Source organism: Nesoenas mayeri, assembly GCF_963082525.1.
Source record: "Nesoenas mayeri genome assembly, chromosome: Z".
NCBI classification, from domain to species: Eukaryota; Metazoa; Chordata; class Aves; order Columbiformes; family Columbidae; genus Nesoenas; species Nesoenas mayeri.
Window position 1 is genome coordinate 61,721,275 of NC_137542.1, and position 20,574 is coordinate 61,741,848.

General features: G+C 38.2%; 1 protein-coding gene across 1 annotated transcript in view; it reads left to right on the top strand.

Annotated features, from left to right (window-relative positions):
• The window catches only part of HOMER1 (homer scaffold protein 1), a gene marked incomplete at its 5' end in the record, with an annotated part of 64,421 nt that extends 46,236 nt beyond the window's left edge, over positions 1-18,185 (top strand). The window contains 3 exons of the mRNA XM_080362788.1: positions 10,032-10,142; positions 11,786-11,866; positions 17,666-18,185. Of these exons, the coding sequence (XP_080218914.1) occupies positions 10,032-10,142; positions 11,786-11,866; positions 17,666-17,854 (381 nt within the window). The 3' untranslated portion in view covers positions 17,855-18,185. The remainder of the gene's footprint in view (positions 1-10,031; positions 10,143-11,785; positions 11,867-17,665) is intronic.
• Between the last annotated feature and the right edge of the window lie 2,389 nt (positions 18,186-20,574).

A 20,574-nucleotide genomic window follows, 5' to 3' on the forward strand; every position in this document is an offset into this window, starting at 1 on the left:
AATATAGGAACGCTCCGTGTCTGTGTCCCTCTGGACATGCCTGTGAATTACGGCAGGACAGTTCATCAGGAGTACTGCCCTCTGTTGGAATTGCTTTTAGAAAAGTATAGACTTAGATAACCCAATAAATAGAACTCTCTAGTCAAAAGTAGACAGATCATGTAAAAAAAAATCAATCTCAATCTGTTATTCATACAGTGTGATACAAGAGTTCTTCTAACCTACATGCTGGAGACTGATTTTTCAAACTGAAATAGTGCCCCATTTCAAAAAGAAACTGCAAGTGAGAACGGTACTGCCGACATTAGCTGCTATATTTAGTTCCATTTAATAATATATTTGATAACATATTATGTGGTTTATACATAATGTAATTGTGGTATTAACTTCTAGTGTTCGTTAGGTTCATATACAAGTTTTGGTGCCTGAGTCATCTGTCTGCAAGCTACAGCAGACTCATATCCTCTGTCAAGTGTGGTATGTGGGGGGAAGTAATGCATATTGATTAGTAAACTTTGCATTATTATTTCCATCTTTAGTTTCTTCTTTACATAAACAGCCTTATAAATAGCCTTATTTACATAAATAGTTTCTTCTTTATATTAAAAATATTACTGCCAATCCTGTCTCAAGAGTTGACTTCTTATGGTACCTTTTCCATAGTTTGAACTTCGTCATGTTTTATTTACAAACATCCTTTCATTTTACATTCTGTCTCATTCTTTTATCTCCTATTTTTTTCATTCACTGCGGTAAACCGGTTCTTTCATCTCATACAGTATTTGTTGTAAACTTTGCTTTTTTACTTGTTTTACATTATTTTAAGCCAAATATTTTTTATTCTATAATTGTTTTCAAATTTAACTGAAATAGATTTTCTGTGTATCACATTTTTAAAACTTCTTAAAATACAGAAACAAAGCTAAAATGCCCTTTCATTGATTTTGATTGCATTTTTAAAAATTCGTTTCATTTATTATTGGCCATTTCTGATTACGTGTAAGAATTACTCATCTGTCAGTTCAGTTTTTCATATTTTCACATTTATTTTTTTCTCTGGGCCCTTTATCTTCCTTCTTCCATTTGTTCTCTGCAATAATAATGCCTACAACTGAGACAAAGCAGAATACAGATTCAGTGCGGCTGAGTGCAAAGTTCCCAATAAATAAAAATTTTCTGCTCTCTTCTGATATGTTATGAGCTTAATTCAGACATGCTGTACTTTGATATTTTGTCTGACATAGTATTTTTCGAAAGTTTGCTAAATGATTGTATAGATTTCTCCCTCTCAAACACAAGAGATGATAATTCTGGGAGGATGTGATGCCCAGTCAAGGACTTAACTTGGAACCCGCAGCCTTCTCTCCTCTAATCTGCTTAAAAGCAACTTAACAACAAGGGTTTCCCTCAAATGGGGTTGGGGAGTACTCCTACACACCTTGCATAGCTTTTTGAAATCAAAAGAAATTCATGAGCTTAGAACAGCTCAGTAACAGAAAGAAAAACCCTGAAGTGAGCTACTTCAGACACATAGAGTGGCATTGGTACTAACATTAATCCTGCTACCACAATAAGGAAAGGATTGAATGGTGATATGAATTATGGAAAGTAACCCGAAGTTCTGTCTTTGTCATGTTAAAAATGAAAATGATTAATTTTTTTCTTGCATGCTAACTGCTAAAGTAAATCATCCTATGACACTGGGCAATAGCACAGAGTAATAACACCAGTGCATAATAATAAGAGCTGCAGTCCTTGAAGATTATTCATCTGCAGCAAAAGAAACCTAAGATAAAAAGAGATAAAGGGAAGTGATCACACTCTTGGGTATTCCTGAAAGAACAGAGAGGTAAACTCCTGAATTCTAGCTTGTTATTTTGCCAGCATTTCCTACAAAATAAGATGAAATTAGCCTATTATGTTCTGTTTCTTTTATTCAACGAATGAAATAAATATGAAGACATCTTATATAGTTGCCACCTGACAAATAATGGACGTTAATTTCTCTACTGCTAAAAGAAGTTTAAAAATGGATATTAAAAAATGCATGAGCATACAGAAATAAAACTGTGGTCATTTTATTGGGCTATTTCTGTGCCACTTATAGAAAATAACAATCTATAAAACCAGTTATTAAAGTCTGCAAGAAGTATGGAGTGCTACATAAGCCATCTGCTGAGATTATCTGTAGAAAATCTTTGCAGATCCTTTAGCAGTCACCTCCATATTTCCACCAGCTACATTAATAACTGAATAACCAAAACTGAATTTTGAATATGCAGATTAAATAAAGTTACTTTCTGAATCAGAGCCCATATTGTGGGCTTCATACTTACTGAGAAGTCTTACTAGCACCAGTGTGAGACTACTGTAAATAACTGGGTTTATGTGGCCAAGGAAGGACATTATGTAGAAGTATCTAAAAGTGGAAGTATGAAAAGTGACAGAAAGTGTAGTAAAAAGAAATACAGGAATGGAGTTTTGATCCAGAAATTTATTGGCAATGTGCCTTTTTTATGTGATGCCTATCTGTGCTGGTTTAACGGAGAGCAAGTTAATTTTCTTCAGGTAGGTAGGTAGTTTTCTTTTTCGTAGCTAGCACAGTCATTTTGAGAACAATAAGATAACACCCCAGGACAAGGTTATCATTTTTCTTCAAGTAACTTTCCAGTGTCTTAGACATGGAACAAAGAGAATGTAAGCATTTACTGGTATCTTAGTTGTTGTCTGGGAGCCAAGGCCTGTTCTGAGCTCTGTGCCTGCAGGTGTGAGTAGCGAGGAAGTGGGGCAGGGATGGGGCAGAGCTTGACTGACATCCAGGGTGATCAGTGAGAATATTCCATCCCATTAGCGTCATGCTTCATATTTAATGAGAGTTGGGTTTTCCAGCTAGAGAGACATAGACGCAGACCCGTTCTGGTTCTGCTCCATTTCGGTTGAGTTCCATTCAGAAGTTCCTTTGGTTTTGCCTTTTGCCATCCTGCTTCAGCCTTTCAGCCTTTTTCACTTTTTTCTCTCTCTCTCTGGGATCAGCCATTCGGGACCAGGGTGCTCTCCCTCTTCCCAGGCTACTCAGCTGCTCTCAACCCACAAATTTCTCCCTTCCCTCTCAATTATCTCCCTAATTAGGGGGAGGGCGGGGAGTGAGTCAGTAGCTGTTGTGGTTGTGATTGCTAGCTCAGGTTAAACCAGGACACTATGTCTTGTCATCCCCTATTTGAGACTGTGTCCCTCCTACCCCCGCTGAACAATCCAAACTTACACTGTATCTATATTTTTTTTGGTTGATAAAAAAATTATCCATGTGCAGCTTCTTTCTTAAGATACTGTAGTTAGCATGTGGTTAGAGAGCAGCTTGGTACCGTTTGTTTACAGTGTAAATAGATGAGCATTTTGCAGGGTAGTTATGGGTAGCTTTGCAATTTAACCAAAACAATCGCATTATAATTTTGTCAGTATTTGTCTGTGCATTTGTTTGAAAAGATATGTGTGCAGATGGACCAATTCTGAGTGCACAAGAAACAGACAACTAAGTCCATGTATTTACATATCCAGTCCTTTCATCTGGAATTGCAAGTAAACTATTGTTGCACTAGAAACTCCTGAAAAGGCAAAAAAAAGGGCAGCTCTTGCCCAAGTGAGGTCATAATGTAAAATATTGACCTAATGTTCAAGAGAGATGTTCTGGGGAGTATCAGAGTTTTCTATGACACAGTAAGATCTGGAAAGGCTAATTGTTCTAACTGTGATAATGGAGCTTTTAGAAGACATATGGGAATGTAGCAACTGTTTTTTATTTTTGAACTTACTATCTTGCCTTAAAAAAGAGTTTATGCTTCAGAGCAGTAATTATCTCTGTGAGGTCAGTTATCCTCCTCACAGTGGAACTACTTTCTAATGAAAAGAAATCCAGAGTAATATTTTAAAAATCCTTGAGAAACCATTGCAGAGGCTGACCACCTTTTTTTTTTTTGCATGGTATTAGGGAATAACAAAGGAAAAATACAAGCATTTTATTTAAGGGGATATGTGGGGTTTTTTTGCTCCTCCAATAACCATTTCAGCTATCATAAGTTCCATGTTACTTTCAAAAATGGTGTATGTTGTCAGTCTTGATGTTAGACTCACAGAGCGTTTCCTAGGACAGGATTTCTGAAACCAACAGGTATTCTCAGCTTCTTTGTGTGATTCCTAGTACAAATAATCTGCATATTTTTCCATTTTCAACCCTTTATTAATAATTAAAGTTTCCTAAAAAGACCGCCTCTTTTCAGACAGAGCAGGTGATCCAGGTTATACTCCTGAAATCCAAACGTGAATTTGGCTTTTTTTGATGTACAGTGAACTGCAGGCAAGTCTTTTCTGTCTTCTTCTGTTTGTCTTGGTTTGTTTTTAGAGCAGATTTGCATTTAGGACCCAAGACTATTTCATTAGGCTTTTCCTGAGAATTCACTTTCACTGAATGTGTCATAAACCAGATTATATTTTGGAAAAAACAAAACAGAACAAAACACCAACCTAACCTGTTGTCACTCTGGGAAAGGAAGAAAAGCTTTCATAGGCAGGTCTCTCATATTCATCTTTCTAAGAAACGTAAGAAAATTGTTAAGATACATTTGTCTGCAAGTTATAAAAAGCATACTTTGTGGAGGCATGCCACATTATCTTTATGTGGTCAAAGCTTTGTAGAATGAAATCTATCCTATAATTCCAAAACTCTCCAGGAAAATGAGGAAATTACTGGATTTAAATCCTCAGGATGAAAGGATGATATCTCTGTAATGTGTTTGCTATTGCATGTATTTCATGAGCTGGCCAGATAGCTGTAAAAAATATTTGCTAATTAGATTGCAGAGAAAGGGATGTCCCCTGAAGTTAGTATTTGCATTATCAGTTGCAAATAGTAATGCACGGCTGAAGCTTAAAGCATCAATTTTAGTAAACTTCCTCTATTTTCAAAAATTCGTACTGCAGTGTCATTACTTCACAAAAATGGAGTAGATGATGGATTATTCCTTTTTCATCTCTGTAGAAATGAATAACTGTGGAAAACATTTTGATATTTCCATGGCTTGAAGCACCAGTGCCCACAGAGTAAAATGTGTCTTTTTCAGCAAAATCTTTAATTGTTTTCTCCGGTGAAAAAAGTAATATATTGTTGGTAATGCACAAAACTCCCTCCTGCCCCCAGGTTATCATTTTATCTATGAGTACTTGGAGAACTGCAATAATTAATTTGCTGTCAGAAGTGATGTATATGAATAATACTATGGTGTGATTTTTGTTCTTTCAGCAGCAACCTTGAAAAGCAATTTTTCTTGTTTTCTGCATTTTCAGATTTCTTAGCACTAAAAATCTTTCTCGAGTTTTTTATTCTTGAAAGCTATACTGGAATTATTTTTATGACTGGCTTGTAGCGTGCTGTCTTGCATCTTACTATCCACCATAAAGAACTGACAAGCTGCTTCTGCATAAATTATGTGGAACTTTATGCAGTTACTCTTAGTTTTGCTGAGCCATGCAACACAATTTCTCTTCTCTTTGTGGAAAGCAAAGGGCTCTTTTTTCTTTGTAGGAGGTTCATCTTGAATTATTGATGGAATAATGTTGTCACAGATACAGTTATGATCCATTTAAGGATGTAACTCAACTAGACTAAAATATATACTTAAATTCAGTCCTGCATGTGAGCACTCTGCCTCTTCTGCATTGTAGCCTGGGCTAGTAGACCTTGGATATTGCACTTCACAGTAAATAGAAGGGACAAAAATACCTTTAGGAAACAACAAGGTAATGGTGTCAAGTATATAAAATAGGCTACAGCTACACTGGAAATATATTCTTATCTGCCTTTCTTTGCATTTCTGTAGCAGTTGAACTGATTTCTGTCTGAAGTTTAGAAGGAACTTCATAACCTCTTAGTACTGAATTTAAGATGCTGAATAAAAACTATTGTTTGAGATTAGAAGTGTACAAATTTATCTCAAGAAAGTGGTTTGAAAAAATGAATCAACCTGCAGCAAACGCAGCACAGATTCATGCAGTCAGTAATTATTTGGGGAAGGAGACCACTCAAAATATTTCTGTTATTCCCACTTCTTTGCCTCTAACTGAAGTCTTTACTCGTGAAGTAGTTGTCTATGTTGGGAAGTGGTGCAATTCCTCTCCCAGTTTCTTTGTGATTTGATTCAGTTTGTTTTCTTTGAGAGGTTCCTCAGTGTTCTGAAGCTTTGGGCAGTCACTGGCTTGAGCTCACATCAAGGGTGTTGCTCCATGTTGTGTTACGTGGCTCAAAGCCTGACTCCCCTGGTGTTCCCAGCAGTGCAGTGTGCAATAGCTGTCTGCTGCAATGAAAATTTCTGCCTGGCATCTTCCTCTATTTATGGGCTGTTGAGCCTAGATTAAACTTTCCAGAAAATTCTAGAATGGCCTCTGCTGAGAAGGTCTAGGCTCTGCCAGAAAAAGTTGCCTTTTCAGCTGATGTATTTCTCACTGAAGTATGGAGTTAAATATAATGCCAGTCATACACTGGAAGAGTTAGCTCAGTGAATAGTCACTAAAAAGCCCTTTTAGAATTTTTTTTCCTACGTGCAATCCTTACCTGGATGAAAAGTACAAAGTAAAGAAGAAGAAGCTAAGAACAATTTTTTTTTATTATTTTTTTTTCATTTTTAGTCTCAAATACAAAACCACAGTATTGTCAGTGCAGTCATACAATAGCACAATAGAAGAACCTTGTTTAATCAGTTTTTGTTCAAAGGCTGTTCTTTTAGTCTGAATTCTGTACTGGAAACAAGGCTTAATCACAGGTACATTGCTCAGTGTTGCTGTGCAAAGGCTTGAAGGATTGATTGAGCCTTGCTCTTAAAGATGAAACACCGAATGAGGAGATGTCCTGAAAATAGCACATGGGAGGGTCAGACTAAAGCATTTTAGCCTCCTTCTGTGCATAATGCATAAACAGTTATTTTTAATGATTTTTGGGCCACTGGTCTTGAGAAAAATAAATTCAATTTGAAACAAGGAAATAGAGCAAGTAAATGCTATCCAGATTTTTGCCTAGAGCTTTATCTTTTGTTACTTCTCTTTTCAACCGCATATTCTTTATATCACATCATTTTCTAGCCCATCTTACTTTACGGATTTTTTTGAAAGGATCACAATATTATTTGCCTTTTTTAGGTATATTCAAGAAGATAACATCATTAAGATATTTGACATGTTTTGAGTTTTCTGTAGGAAAGGGCATTAAAATAAGACTATGATTAAAGTAACCCCATTTTTAAAATGGAATTTGTTATTTTTTTCCAACTTACTGATTTTCCATCCAACAGTAAACAAAACAGTTGAACAATGCATTATTTTCTTGCATAAGCAGTAGGAGATGGACATTTGCCCAGAAAAAAGCTGGAGCAGAGTAAGACATTACAGGCCATTTAGCATTGGTAATTAATTGCCCTTCTGACAGCACTTGCCTCTGTTGGCAAGAAGGTTTGTGAGAGCACTACCTGCTCTGCTCAAGCAGAATTAGCTGGGTTTGCTTGAGCAATTTCAATAGGTGTCTTGAGTTAGTACGGACTGGAGCGTACTGGGGAGCGTGGACGTCCAAGTGCTTCCTTGCTGACAGGGTGAGATGCTTCTGCACACTTGCTTCCAAGGCACTAGGTGCTAGGACAGAGGTGGTTTGGGGACTGAGTTTTCTTCTGTCTCAGCCAGTGGCTGGAGCTGAGTCTAACAGTTTTAAAAGAGAGATTTGCCTTCTTGGAGGTTGCCAAACAACACTCTGGTCTTTCACAAGGGCTGGGAGAGGGCCTGACCCTGGGTTCCTGTAACAACCCTAGCCATGGGTTCACAAATTCTTCCACCTCCAATTCAAGACTTGGGTCTGCAGAAAAGCTTGGAAGTGTTTAAGACGTTAAACATCACAAGTGGAGGAGGTGAGTGAGTTTGACAGTTCCCAGAAAACTCAAGAATGAGATAGAGATCTGCATAAACCCACAATGTCAGAAATACAGGAACCTGTGTAAAACGGAGGCAGCTCTGCGAGATAGGGAAGGGCTCTTGATAAGGCAAGACACTGAGCAACCAAATGTGACTTCAAAATTGACCTCATTTTAAGCAGGAAGCCCCAACTAGATGACCACCAGCATCCCCTTCCAGCCTGAATTACTCTGAGCCTCTGTGATTCTTGCTGTATCTAGATGTTAGTTTGGACACTGTGTAGACATAGGTTAATAACCGTCACGTGTTCCAATTCTGCTCATTGTGTTTGTGTTATTGTAGTGGTGAGTACTGTAACAGTCACAACTGGTGGGAGCCACAAGGAATCTAAATAGACATTTTTGTGTAATTGAAGCAAATAGAGTAAATTTTCTAAGACTTCAGTTTCCATATTTAGTGGCATATAAAACTGAGCAAACTGCTATTACTTTTTGCCATGAACACTGATATTTCTTCTGGGACAATTTCACCAAGTAAGATAGTTCTTTGTGATGGGGTGTGAGGTTTTGTGTTACCAAGCTATATCCTCATCCCTCATTCCTCTTATATGTCTCAAGAATTTGCTGTAATTTCAGTTGTTTCTGTTTATAAATACATTATGTGCAAAAATGTTTCATCACAGTTTGCCAGTAGTGGAAACCAGACTTGTCATGGCTGTCACAGAGAAGTTCATGCCCTGTGACTCAGAAAGGAGAAGTCGATAGGGATTTTATTTTAATTTTCTTGTATTTCATCTTGGCTTTCCTTTTACTTCTTTCTGTGGTCAGTAAGTTTTAAGCCTATAAATAGTTCAGAGTCTGAAATTACTGGAATCACAGTGGCTTCACTAGCTAGTCTACATCAGTGCTGGAGGGCACCCACCTTGATTCCTCAGGATATTCTTTTATCTAAGAAATAAAATTGTCCATCTAAGGGCTACTTCTCCAAGAAAGTTAAATGGAGACCTAGAGGATTTTCTTGCAGAATTGTGTAGCACTTTGTTCAAAGGATTTGGGGAACAGATTAGTTACTGTAGGTAGATGGTGCAGCTCTGTTGAAGACTATATACTAAGGTTGACAGGCTCATATCTTCAGTATAAAAATGAGTTATTAGGTTGTAAATAGTATTTTTAATATTTCAACAGTTTATTATGAAACAATAGGTGTTAGTGCACACATCCACGCAGACGTGCAGTATGTGAGCGCTCTGATATCTTGATCTGTAATTTGAGAGGTACATGAACAAAGACTTTTCTGCATAGACTCTAGCTGCATGGATTTTATTTCTTCAGTGCAGATGCTGACTTTGACAATTGTTTATTTGTGAGTGACAGTATATTAGCATCTCTTTGATTAAAAAAAAACAAAATAAAAAGGGTGTACCACTGCCAGGTATCTTAACTTATCCAAGGGCAGATGGAGAGTGTTTGCTGTCTGCTAATAAAGAGGAGCGATGCAAATCCAAATTGTGCCATTAGCTGTTGGCTTTGTGACTGAGAGATGAGATGTGAAACTAGAGGAAGTAAGAAGTTGGCAGTTGTACATTGGTGGCTGAGTGTCTGCTCTTATCTTTGGATGCCAAGTCGGAAATTGAGGCTGTGAAATGTTAATAGGTTTGCTAGGAAGTGGGTGAGCATTCTGGCTTAGTTTGATGAAGATGGTGAAAAATGAAATAGTGTCAGATGGAGAGGTTAGTTAGACAGACAGATTTGTGTTTAATCGTCTCGCCATTACTGACTCTGAAATGGTAATTCAGATTCTTTCATAAAAATCTCAACAATTAGTGAGTATGAGTTTTACTTAAATGTTCTTTTCAGCCTGCGACTTGTTAAATTTATTGTTTCCAAGAAGCCATAGCAACCATTTTATGCTAAACAATTAATTAAGGAATTTTATGCTAACTTCATAAGAGCACCTTCACTATTTTAATCAACATAAGTCATACAGAACTAAAGGTATATTTCAAATGCAACTATTGATGCGAAGAAGACATAGTACCTTGAATTTGTTGAAATTAATTCTCTATGTGGTATTTCTACTTATTTCAACAGGTGACTGAGCTAGAGTGTGTGAGCAGTCAAGCCAATGCAGTCCACACACATAAAACAGAATTAAACCAGACAATACAGGAGTTAGAGTCTACACTGAAGAAAAAAGAAGAGGTATTTGCTACCATTTATTCTTGGATTTTCTGTTGTGTCATTTCTAAAGACTTTTGATATTAAGCTTGGTGATGGCTGGTAAATACTGCATTATTTCCTATAGATGATACAAAGTAAATTTTTTTTCAGCTTCTTTGAAATTATTAACATTTTTCTGTGTATACAGTTATACCATTCCAATATAGGGCTGGACATCTGAGCAACAAAAAAATGTGTCATGTTTTCCTATTTGCTTTTACCAAGCATCCCTGTTTGCAAAAGTCATAAGTGGTTTCCACAGAGCAGTCATCACACTGCTGCAGGCCAAACGCACTAAGAAGGGAAGCTCTCATAAACATGCTTTTGAGTTTGGAAAAAGTAATAGCTCAATGCCTTTTTCAGGCCAATCTGTTTTTTCAGGCTGTGTTAATACAGCTGCCTTTTATGATCCCTAAGATCAGCCCGCTCCTTAAACATATTCCAAGCCCTCAACCTGAAACCTGAGGATATTTTTGTGCCATTTTCTTTGGGCTGGACCAGCACCAAGAAAATAAAAGGAACTAGAGTAACACCTGCACTGGCATGGGTCCTGGGGAAAGCAGATTTGTGCCACAGAATGATCAAGAATCGCCCCTTTATGAATGGGAAAAGAGAGGTGGAAGGAGCTGCGTGTGAAGGATTATTTGCCTCATGTAAGACCAAATCCCTTGAGCCCTCTGTGACAGATGCCATGGGCACTGGTGTGCAGGTTTGGAGGGGGCTGCAGGGTCCTGCCTCCAGCAGAGCAGTTTTCAGGTGTTTCCAAAGAGGATACAGGAGAGGCACAGTAGTTACAGAATATTCTCCCAAAATGGAACAAAGCATTTTACAAACTCCCTCATACTTAGGAGACTAGCCTCAGCTTGATAATGTGTCCCATTTTGGTGCCCATCCACTTCTGAATTCTGCTGAGCTGTTCGCTGCAAAGAGACCTTTCCAGAAGTGGTTTGGGGAGGTAAATATGCCCTTCTGGGGAAAAGTATTCAATAGGTTTAAGTTTGATGCCTTTTAGTTTCATTAGCTGTTTTTATTCTTATCTCCTGAAAGTAAGCTAAGAAAAAGTTTCTCTTCCATTCACTATTTTATCTATATTTGTTATTTTAGTACCTAATTACTTTCTTCTTGCTAAATTAGAGATACCATTTCTTTTAGACTCACTTTTAACAGGAAACAATGGTCAAAGCAGGCAGTTATTTGATGCTCTGCTACTAGTGGCAGAACAAGGAGCTCACAGATGAAAGTTGGATTTTTCCATTGAAAAAACGGAGAAGGATAGATTCTGATAGAATTTAAAGTATAAAATTCTTCCTCTAATTACAGGACCCTTAGTTTTCCAAGAAAAAAAAAAAAATTGAGATCTTTTGTGTGGAAGAGGAAAACTTTGATTTTTTTTTTAGAAGTGAATGTTTATCTGTAGTGTTGTTTATTCACAGTGGAATTGCTGTTTAGGCACCATGATTCAGGAGCATTGAGACTGGGGCTTAAACTTCATGTGCTATGCTGGGCAGTGGCCAGCTGCCAGTTTTGGTTTCATTACAAAGGCTTGCTCAGGAGAAGAGGTGATATCCAGCACTGAGGCCAAGCCAGGTAACACATTGCTAACAAGGTTATTTCTTCTCCCTTAGGAAATAGAAGGATTGAAGCAAGAAATCAACAATGCCAGAGAGCTCCAGGCACAGAGGGATTCTCTGACCCAGAAGTTACAGGTGAGCTATCTTAATTTAGGTAAGCATCATCTTAATTTAGAGTAAAGGGAAAAATTATCATCGTATGAGCAGTTCACATCAGCAACTTGTGCTGCCTTCACTGGAGATGCCAGATAAATACGTAAGTTAGACTGCATTGCAAAATGGTGGATGGGATGATCCTTAGGAATTTGTATAAAAAGTTGCACTTGATGCAAGTTGCTATTTTACCCGAGGGAGCACACCCAAATTTCATTTACAAGTCCACAGAGTACGCTCGGGCTAGCAGAAGTCCTGCACTGATACATGTCCTGGGCAGTTGTGGTCTCATTCTCACTGCAGTATCTTGCCAGAGGTCTTGTGTGCCATGGAAAATCTGCCTGTGTATCATCAGGTTGGAGTGAATTTGTGTTCAGCTTTTAAATGTGCCCTGAGGAAGAGAAGGTTAAAGGGTTCTTGTGTAGTACAGACTTTAAAAACACACTTTGACCTTTTATTGGAATTATTTAGAATTATTTTGGTTTTATTGTTCTTTTTTCTGGGTTGTTTCTTTACTGTGTGTAAAGCCAGATACCTCAGCCCACCAGAGTCGGTGTGGCCTCAGTGTACCCTCCCTTGCTACATCTGAGCTCCTCTCCATCACCGGGCTGACCAGCCAACACACATACTTCATTTGAAACCTGCCTTGGGAGTGAGGCTGACCCAAAGCTTAGGGGGGTTGAACTCTGAATTCGGAATTCTGATAGGACTGGCAACTCAGGCATTAAATATCTCCAAATCCGAATCGCTGAAAGGTGACCCTCGCTGTTCTGTGGCTCGACCCAAATCACGCTGAAAGCAAGCCTATCAGACTAGCCACAGCTTAAAAATCACTAAGCAGGTATTCTTTGAAATGCACTACTTGAATTGGAAGTTCCTTGAATCTCATTTTAACCTACAGAATAACCACATAAGAATAAAATGAGTCTATTCATTTTTCTCATTCCTAAGTCAAATTATCTGGAAAAAGTATGTTATTTCTTTAAAGAATTTTTAAAGATTGTTTTGAATGTACCTGCGCTTGCCTGTTCTGCTATTCCAGAAATTGTTGCTGGCTTTAGGCTAAAAGTGGGAGTTTGCAGCTGAAAGGTGCTTATCTGAGAGACTCAAAAGGGAGATTATAATGAAAGTTGGAAATTGTTCTAGCAGTAGCATATGCAATAATTTTAGGGTAAGATCATATGAAAAGTAAAAGTGAGCCAGGAATTAGCTATCCTTAGCAAGCAGAATTCTGAGACACTAGTAAGAGATGAAAGATAAGAAAATGCTAAGCTTTTATTAAAATTTTTACTTTATAAAAGTCAGTAGCTTCCTTTTGGTATATTTATATCTTTAGTAACCAAATGGATATGTTGTGTATGCATGTCCATACGTCATAATGTAGTTAATGTATAATCAGTTTCTGAAAATAATTCTGTATGATTCAAGTACACTTAAAGCTCACTTAAGATCTGAGTTAGAAGTTGTCTTTCTTAAGCTTAAAGCTTATTACTGACCTGATGCAGCCCATGCAAAAGACCTTGAGCCTTTGCTTTGGTATAATCATCCTGCTTTGATTATACTGGCCTTCTCTGAGCCACTTTACCCCAACCTGTGATGTCAGTGAAATGCTGTTTTCTTCTGTAGCTCCAGACCAACCATCTCACATCTATTAATTTCCTTGACTCATCAAATATTTTCAGAGTGATTGGCTCCAGGGGCCGTATCTGTTCATCTCACTCTTTCTGCTGCTTTATTTTTTCCATCTTGTGCTTAAAAGTGGATTATGTAACTAAAATATTTTGGAATATAGCTTGTATGAAAAACGCTATACAAAGAAATTACTATGTTAAGGTGTATTGCATTTCTGACAAACTCGTATCAGGAAATGAATTAGAAATCCATCATTGGCAAATTCCAGCAATATGTTATCACTGTGAAAGGTAAGTATCAGGGCACTTGTTACTTAATAATTTCATTAGCAATGTAGAGAAGATATATCCATTAGTCATGACCAGTGTAACTCTCACAGTAAGTCAGGATATCTTTATTACTACGGCTGATTCCTAAGTATAGCTGTTGCATATAGTTTGAATATTTTATTTGGATCCTTGCACTGAATTCCACAAAAGATTATTTTGGTGCAAACAACAAACATAACTTGTTCATAATTTATTTGTTTTTAAAAATAAAACAGTGCATCAGAAATTATTGTGCCCACTGTAAGAACAGCTTGTAAAAACAGTGTAAAATACACCTTGCAAAGGGCCTGAATGTATCCTATCAGAAGAGTTAGTTTATTGTTAAATGAGATTAACTGCAAATGAAGTATGATGACACAACTAGAATAGATTACATTACATGGACACCCCTTCTTCAAATCAAGAAGCAACAGTTTTGAGGTAGATTGATTTGTAAGAGGAAACTGCACATTAGCTAGACATGAACTTGTAATGCAATACTATTGCAAAAATAATTAATCCTAATTGAGGGTAAACATGTGTAAGGAACAAATGTAGCATTTAGGAAGAAGCAGAAATTAAAAGCAACAGCTTCTGACATATTTCAGGTAGTTCTACTTCCCATACATTATTAAATATGTTAAGCATAATTTAGGGAAAATAAAACAGGAGGAAATGTTGGAGAAAGTATATCTGAGGAAATATTTGGGAAGTCAAATGTATATGGGTTAGGAAAGAGATGTCAAAAATGGAATAGAAATAAAATGTGGTAGCTGGAATTATAAACAAAAGAAGGGAGCTCTTCTAATTTGAAGCGATAACAGGGCAAGGAGTTGTAATGGAAAGTTTGCCTTTTGCTGAGTATGGATGGAAGTTCCTATGGCCAACACAAAGCTTTCCGTTTTACCTGGGTACTCCCACCCTAACAGCTCACAGCAGAACAATTCCTCAGTTTAAGGGCATCTAGAATGGCCTGAGAGATGATCTTCAGTACTAGATACAGGCCAATGGTGTACTCTTCAGGCCCAGACTTCACGAGATAAAACCATTAATGTATTCACGGATTTGTTCCAAAGTGGTCCCTTTCATCACAGGCTTGCCTGCTTACAGAAATTAATTATCTCTGGTCTAAGAGCAGTGGCAAGGAGACCTTCTAGTGCACACACATTTGTTGAGTAGAAGAGGAGCAGTGACAGGAGAAGTAGAATGCATGAGCAAACATGGAGAAATAGCCATGGGTTTTGAGTGAGCTAAAGAAAGGACTGTGTTAGTCCTGCAGAGCTGAGAGGGCCTTGAATTTCCCTTTTTGTCCCAGTCACTTGGCCTCAGAGGGTCTTGAACCCGTGCAGTCACTACACCGGGTAGTACTTGCCAGTACTCAGCTCAGAGGGCAGGAGTAGGAGAGCCTTCAGAGGGTATAGCTGGGTTATTATCAATTAGCTTGCCCATTTATAGCAGTGATGGGGTATCACTACATAAGCATGTATGTATTTTAATTTATATAGTTTCTACAAATACTCTTTTCAGTTAGCTTCCTTTAATGCTTTGGCAACTATATCATTCAGTGTTAAACAGATTAAACTACTTCTCCTCTTGGTCCCAGCAGCAAGGGCAGATTCCTGCTCTCAGCTGTGATATTCAAGACCAGTGCCCAAAACTCTGGAACCTTTAACTTGCCCATTTACACACAAGAAGTAAGGAAGATATTGCAGTTCAGTCTGGACATGACCCTTGGCTGCACAAGCAACCACAGCTATTAGGAGATCAGGTTCCTGAGGCTCTGCCTTCTCCACCTGCCCTGCTGCAGGGGTTCCTATAGCTCTGCCCTGCTGCAGGGCCTGGAAGCCAAAATTGGCAGTGACCACAACCCCCTATCCCTCTTCTGGCCAGGGATGCAGTAGCTGGTGGAGCCATCAGACCCTTCACAGGTGGAAACGTGTCTTGGGCTGTGGACTTTGACACAAGGCTGACATTTTGTACCTGTTACTCTTGAGTGCCCACACACGTTCTGCGTGGGTCAGGTTGTTTATTATGGCTAGCTGAGATATTTCCAATGTTAACATGAGTACATTTGTCAGCTTTGAGGGAGACAGAAGAACCGTAACGAAAATGGAGAGGAGGGCGGGAGGAGGAGTCGTGGTGCTGGGAGCAATGCCTGCTGCCAGACCTCCCTCCTGTGGCTGTGTGGAACTGGTTGCTGTAAAAACTCAGAGCAGGCCCATTAAAGCTTTGTGACACAAAGCCTCTGCAAAGGGAAGCAGCGTTGAAACAACGTTAATGTATGTAAAAATGAATTCACAATGCTTTTTTCCAGAGAATGGTTCCACAGGGTGTATGAAGTACGCTGCCTCTGTTCTGCCTTGGAAAGTGTCTTTCACAACTGAAATGATGAAATTTAGAATGAATTTATGCGATGTACAATGAACATGACAAATAACAATATGCTATTCCAGACCAGCGCAACTGTCACACCAGTAGTTTGACAGAAGAGAGGGCACCGGGTCCGCACAAAGCCGAGCAGCCGCGGCCTCGTCCCCTGCCCGGTGCCAGCCAAGCTGTGGGGGTCCCACAGGCTGGTGCCAGGTGTTCCTCCTCCTCACCACCCAGCGCTGAGCTGGCTGAGGTCGGGTCCCCCGATCTGCCTGTACCCCGTCTCTGCTCAGTCTTCACACCACTGTGTGGGAAGGGACCATCCCTGGGGCTGGTGGCCACCCTGGGGTGGGAGCTCTGGGCAGTGAGACACCACATGCAGCGAGACATCACATGCAGCTTGCACTCACTGGTTTTACTTTCTTACAGTCAGTGTCACCTCAAGATCTGTCTTGCTAGTTGATGTTTCTGTCCTAGTTTTCACGGTGAAGAGGCAGTTCTGGGCCCCTCAGTTCCAGAAGGACAGGGAACTGCTGGAGAGGGTCCAGCGTAGGGCAACAAAGATGATGAAGGGAGTGGAGCATCTCCCTTATGAGGAAAGGCTGAGGGAGCTGGGTCTCTTTAGTTTGGAGAAGAGGAGACTGAGGGGTGACCTCATTAATGTTTATAAATATATAAAGGGTGAGTGCCATGAGGATGGAGCCAGGCTCTTCTCGGTGGCAAACAATGATAGGACAAGGGGTAATGGGATCAAGCTGGAACACAAGAGGTTCCACTTAAATTTGAGAAAAAACTTCTCAGTGAGGGTGACAGACACTGGAACAGGCTGCCCAGGAGGGTTGTGGAGTCTCCTTCTCTGGAGACATTCAAAACCCACCTGGACATGTTCCTGTGCAACCTCACCTAGGCGTTCCTGCTCCAGCAGGGAGATTGGACTAGATGATCTTTTGAGGTCCCTTCCAATCCCAAACATACTGTGATAACTGTGATAATGTGGGACAGGGGTAAGGTAGTACTCCTCTGTCCAGGAAGCGGTGCTCTGGATGAGCTTCTGTGTGAGGTCATTTAATGGGAACTGTGTCCTTGAGCAGTTCATGTAGGTTAAATCAGGGAGTACTTGAACTTAAGCAAACCTTTGAGAAGCTGTTTTCACTAGGAGGCACATCTCTGAATGATACAAGCAATAACTTACCTGAGTAAGTAAACCAGATCTGTTGTACACTGGCTAAATTTTATCCCTCTCCAAAAGTTTCTGTCCTTCAGATGAACTGTTGAAAAAATGGAGGAAGTGGTGGCACACACGCAATTGTAATAACAATTTAAGTTCTGGTTTTGGCTTAGTGGAAGCTTTAAAGTGTCACAAATTGTTTTAAAAAGCAGTTGACCAAAATAGCAGAGGAATACCAGCAGGAGGTTAGACTGCTTTCTGTTTGCAGATGAGACATTAACATGTTATGTATTTTCTCTGAAGGAAGTAGAAATTCGAAACAAAGACCTGGAAGGCCAGCTGTCTGATCTAGAGCAACGTCTGGAGAAAAGTCAGAATGAGCAAGAAGCTTTTCGCAATAACTTGAAGACACTTTTAGAAATTCTTGATGGAAAAATATTTGAACTAACAGAGCTACGAGATAACTTGGCCAAGCTAATAGAATGCAGCTAAAGAAAATGGGATTTCAGTGCCAATCAGCGCCAATCAGCTTAAAGATGCACTGTCTCTCTTCATAGGACTATGTTGGGCTCTGCATCAAAGTTGCACAAAATTAGAAAACGCTCCTCTGAGAGGGCTTGTTTTAAATTTGAGTCATATTTCAATGTAAAATTTAGAATTCAGCTTGTAGCTAGTTGAAGAAAAAAAAAAAACTAACAAAAAAACTTGAATTACAAATTACCTCCTTGTACGTTATTGGCCATAGATAACTTGAAAGATATTAACAGTAATTGAATGCAATCCTTTTCTAATTATCAGTGAAGGAAGAATTAGCAGTGTCCCAGGTCACATCCCCTTTTTGTGATAGACACAATATAGGTTATCTGCTGTTTTATTTATTTAAGATATTTAATTGCTGTGTTTTGTGCAAGAACTTGGTGATGACAGCCCTGTGTTTTATTGTTCTTAATAATTTCTCAGGATACTTTGCACTGTGGCAAAGCAGTGCCATTACCAATTTATTCTTGCCAGGAGTGAGAGAGAATTGCATCTTTAATTGAAAAATAGTTGCTATAACTGCTTGTATAAAGTTCTTCCTTTTGGGGTTTTTTTGGTTGGTTGGTTGGTTGGTTGGTGTTTTTTGGGTTTGGTTTTTTTTGTGTTTTTCTTTTTTTTAAATATATATATATCTACTGGAAGATACCGTATCTCTTTATGGAGCTTACTCTGGTGTTCTACAGTATTGTCCAATGTAAGGTTTACTTTTTCATATGAATTCCATGTAATTACAGTGAGATACTATCTTCCACTTAACTATATTTTGAAACCAACCAATGACTGAAGGTGAGTCCCCCAGAAAAAAAGAAAAAAAAAAAAAAAAAAAGGCAAAAAACCCCTGAGAATCTTAAATGTAAAATTTGACATGCACAGATAACAAGGAATAGCCAGTTGTTTGTTTTCTGGCCTTGATACATATATTGAATATGTATGTTCAATTAACTGCTAACCTGTTCTGCAGGAGACGTTTTCAGAATGTCACATGAATTTCAGGTTTTGTGAATAATGGCTTATGGGGAGCACTGTTTTATTACAGATTGTGTTAAGGGCATAGAGCTATTGCAAGGGATTACTTGTACACTGAACTTGTCCAGCCAAGAAAGCTGTTTCTATAAGTTTTGTTGTCATAGCAAATTGAAATGGAGACATGTTTACTCTTTTATGGGTCTTCATATCACACATCTTTATTGAAACTACACCAGGCAATATTCTGAACTGTTAACTAAATGTTTAAAAACAGGAATTTGAATTCAATTATCCTCAGTGAGCAGGTTTTAAAATTGTTTTGATGTAATTTTAACAGACTTTTGGCAGACACACATTTCTTTATATAATAGATTTATTTAAAAAAAAAAAAACCTCTTTGAAAGGTAAGCCAAGTGTCATGTGTCTTGCATCAAAGAACATTCTTGCCATAAATTGCTTGTAATGTTAAAGAGGGCTTTTTTAAAATGTATGAATGAATGTCTGACTTTAGAGTCATAAGATGCACGGACCTTTGTTTGCTCCCCAAATTAATTTGAATGTTAAACATGAAACCTAGCTGCTTATTAAATTTGTACAACACTATTTTCTTCACTTAGAGACTGCTATTCAAAACTAGAAAAGTTTGTTTTCATGTGTGTACTGTGTGTATATAACACATAATACACACAGGTTCTCATTTATATTAGAAATATGTGCTTTATTTCTATAATACCACTTCTTTCTTTACCAGTGATTTATCAGGTCTCCCCTGACTAGTCAGGAAAATGGTTTAGATCAAAAGCTAAACCCTCATGTATTATATGGTATGTAATATACACAGTGTTTAAGTTTTCTCCATATTTTAGCGTATTTTCTCACTTATTTTATTTATTAAAGGGGCGGGGGGGAGCTTGGTTCAGCGTGCTACTGGTTGAAAACTTTGTGGTGAGCTACATGTTTTTCATTCAGTGGATTTTAAACGGTGGTGTGTATATCTTCATCAGGTCCAGATGAGCACATAACGACAAGTTTTTAATTTACATGGGGATGTTTGGGCCTGATTCTCCTGTCACTTCAGCTGCTGTAAACCAGATGTGTCCCTGATGTGATGTCAGCAACATTCACTTGGCATAACATCTGTGGAAGTGCAAGCAGAGTCCGGCCTGTTAATGCTCAATGGACATAATAAAGATGAAGAAAATAAAAACACAGAAAGTTGATGATGGAATAAATGTAATATTATTTTTAATGATATTATTATTGACATTTTTAAATATATGATGTCATTTACATGTGGGAAAATAGTGGACAGAAATATTTCCACTTAAATTTTGTGAATATGTGTGGTACATGAGTATTTCTATGTATACGTACACACACATATGTATATACAGAACATGGAAAAATTTAGATGTGCACATTTTTAATATTTTCCTATTTAAATTAAATTTAAAATTGGAAATGGATATTTGAGAATTTCTTTTCTCATAGAGTAGATATGCTTCATTTCTTTTTTAAAATAATACAATTGCTGATGGCTGCACCTTTGAATTCCCAAATAGTTGCCAAACATAAATATGGGATAAGGTGGACATAAGTGCACATATAAATAAAATCCTATTGCTAAGACTATTTTTAATGTTTATGTACAGTGGTTGAGTGTTTAGATATTGTGACCTAAAGTTCATACTTAGGTGGCTATACCTACT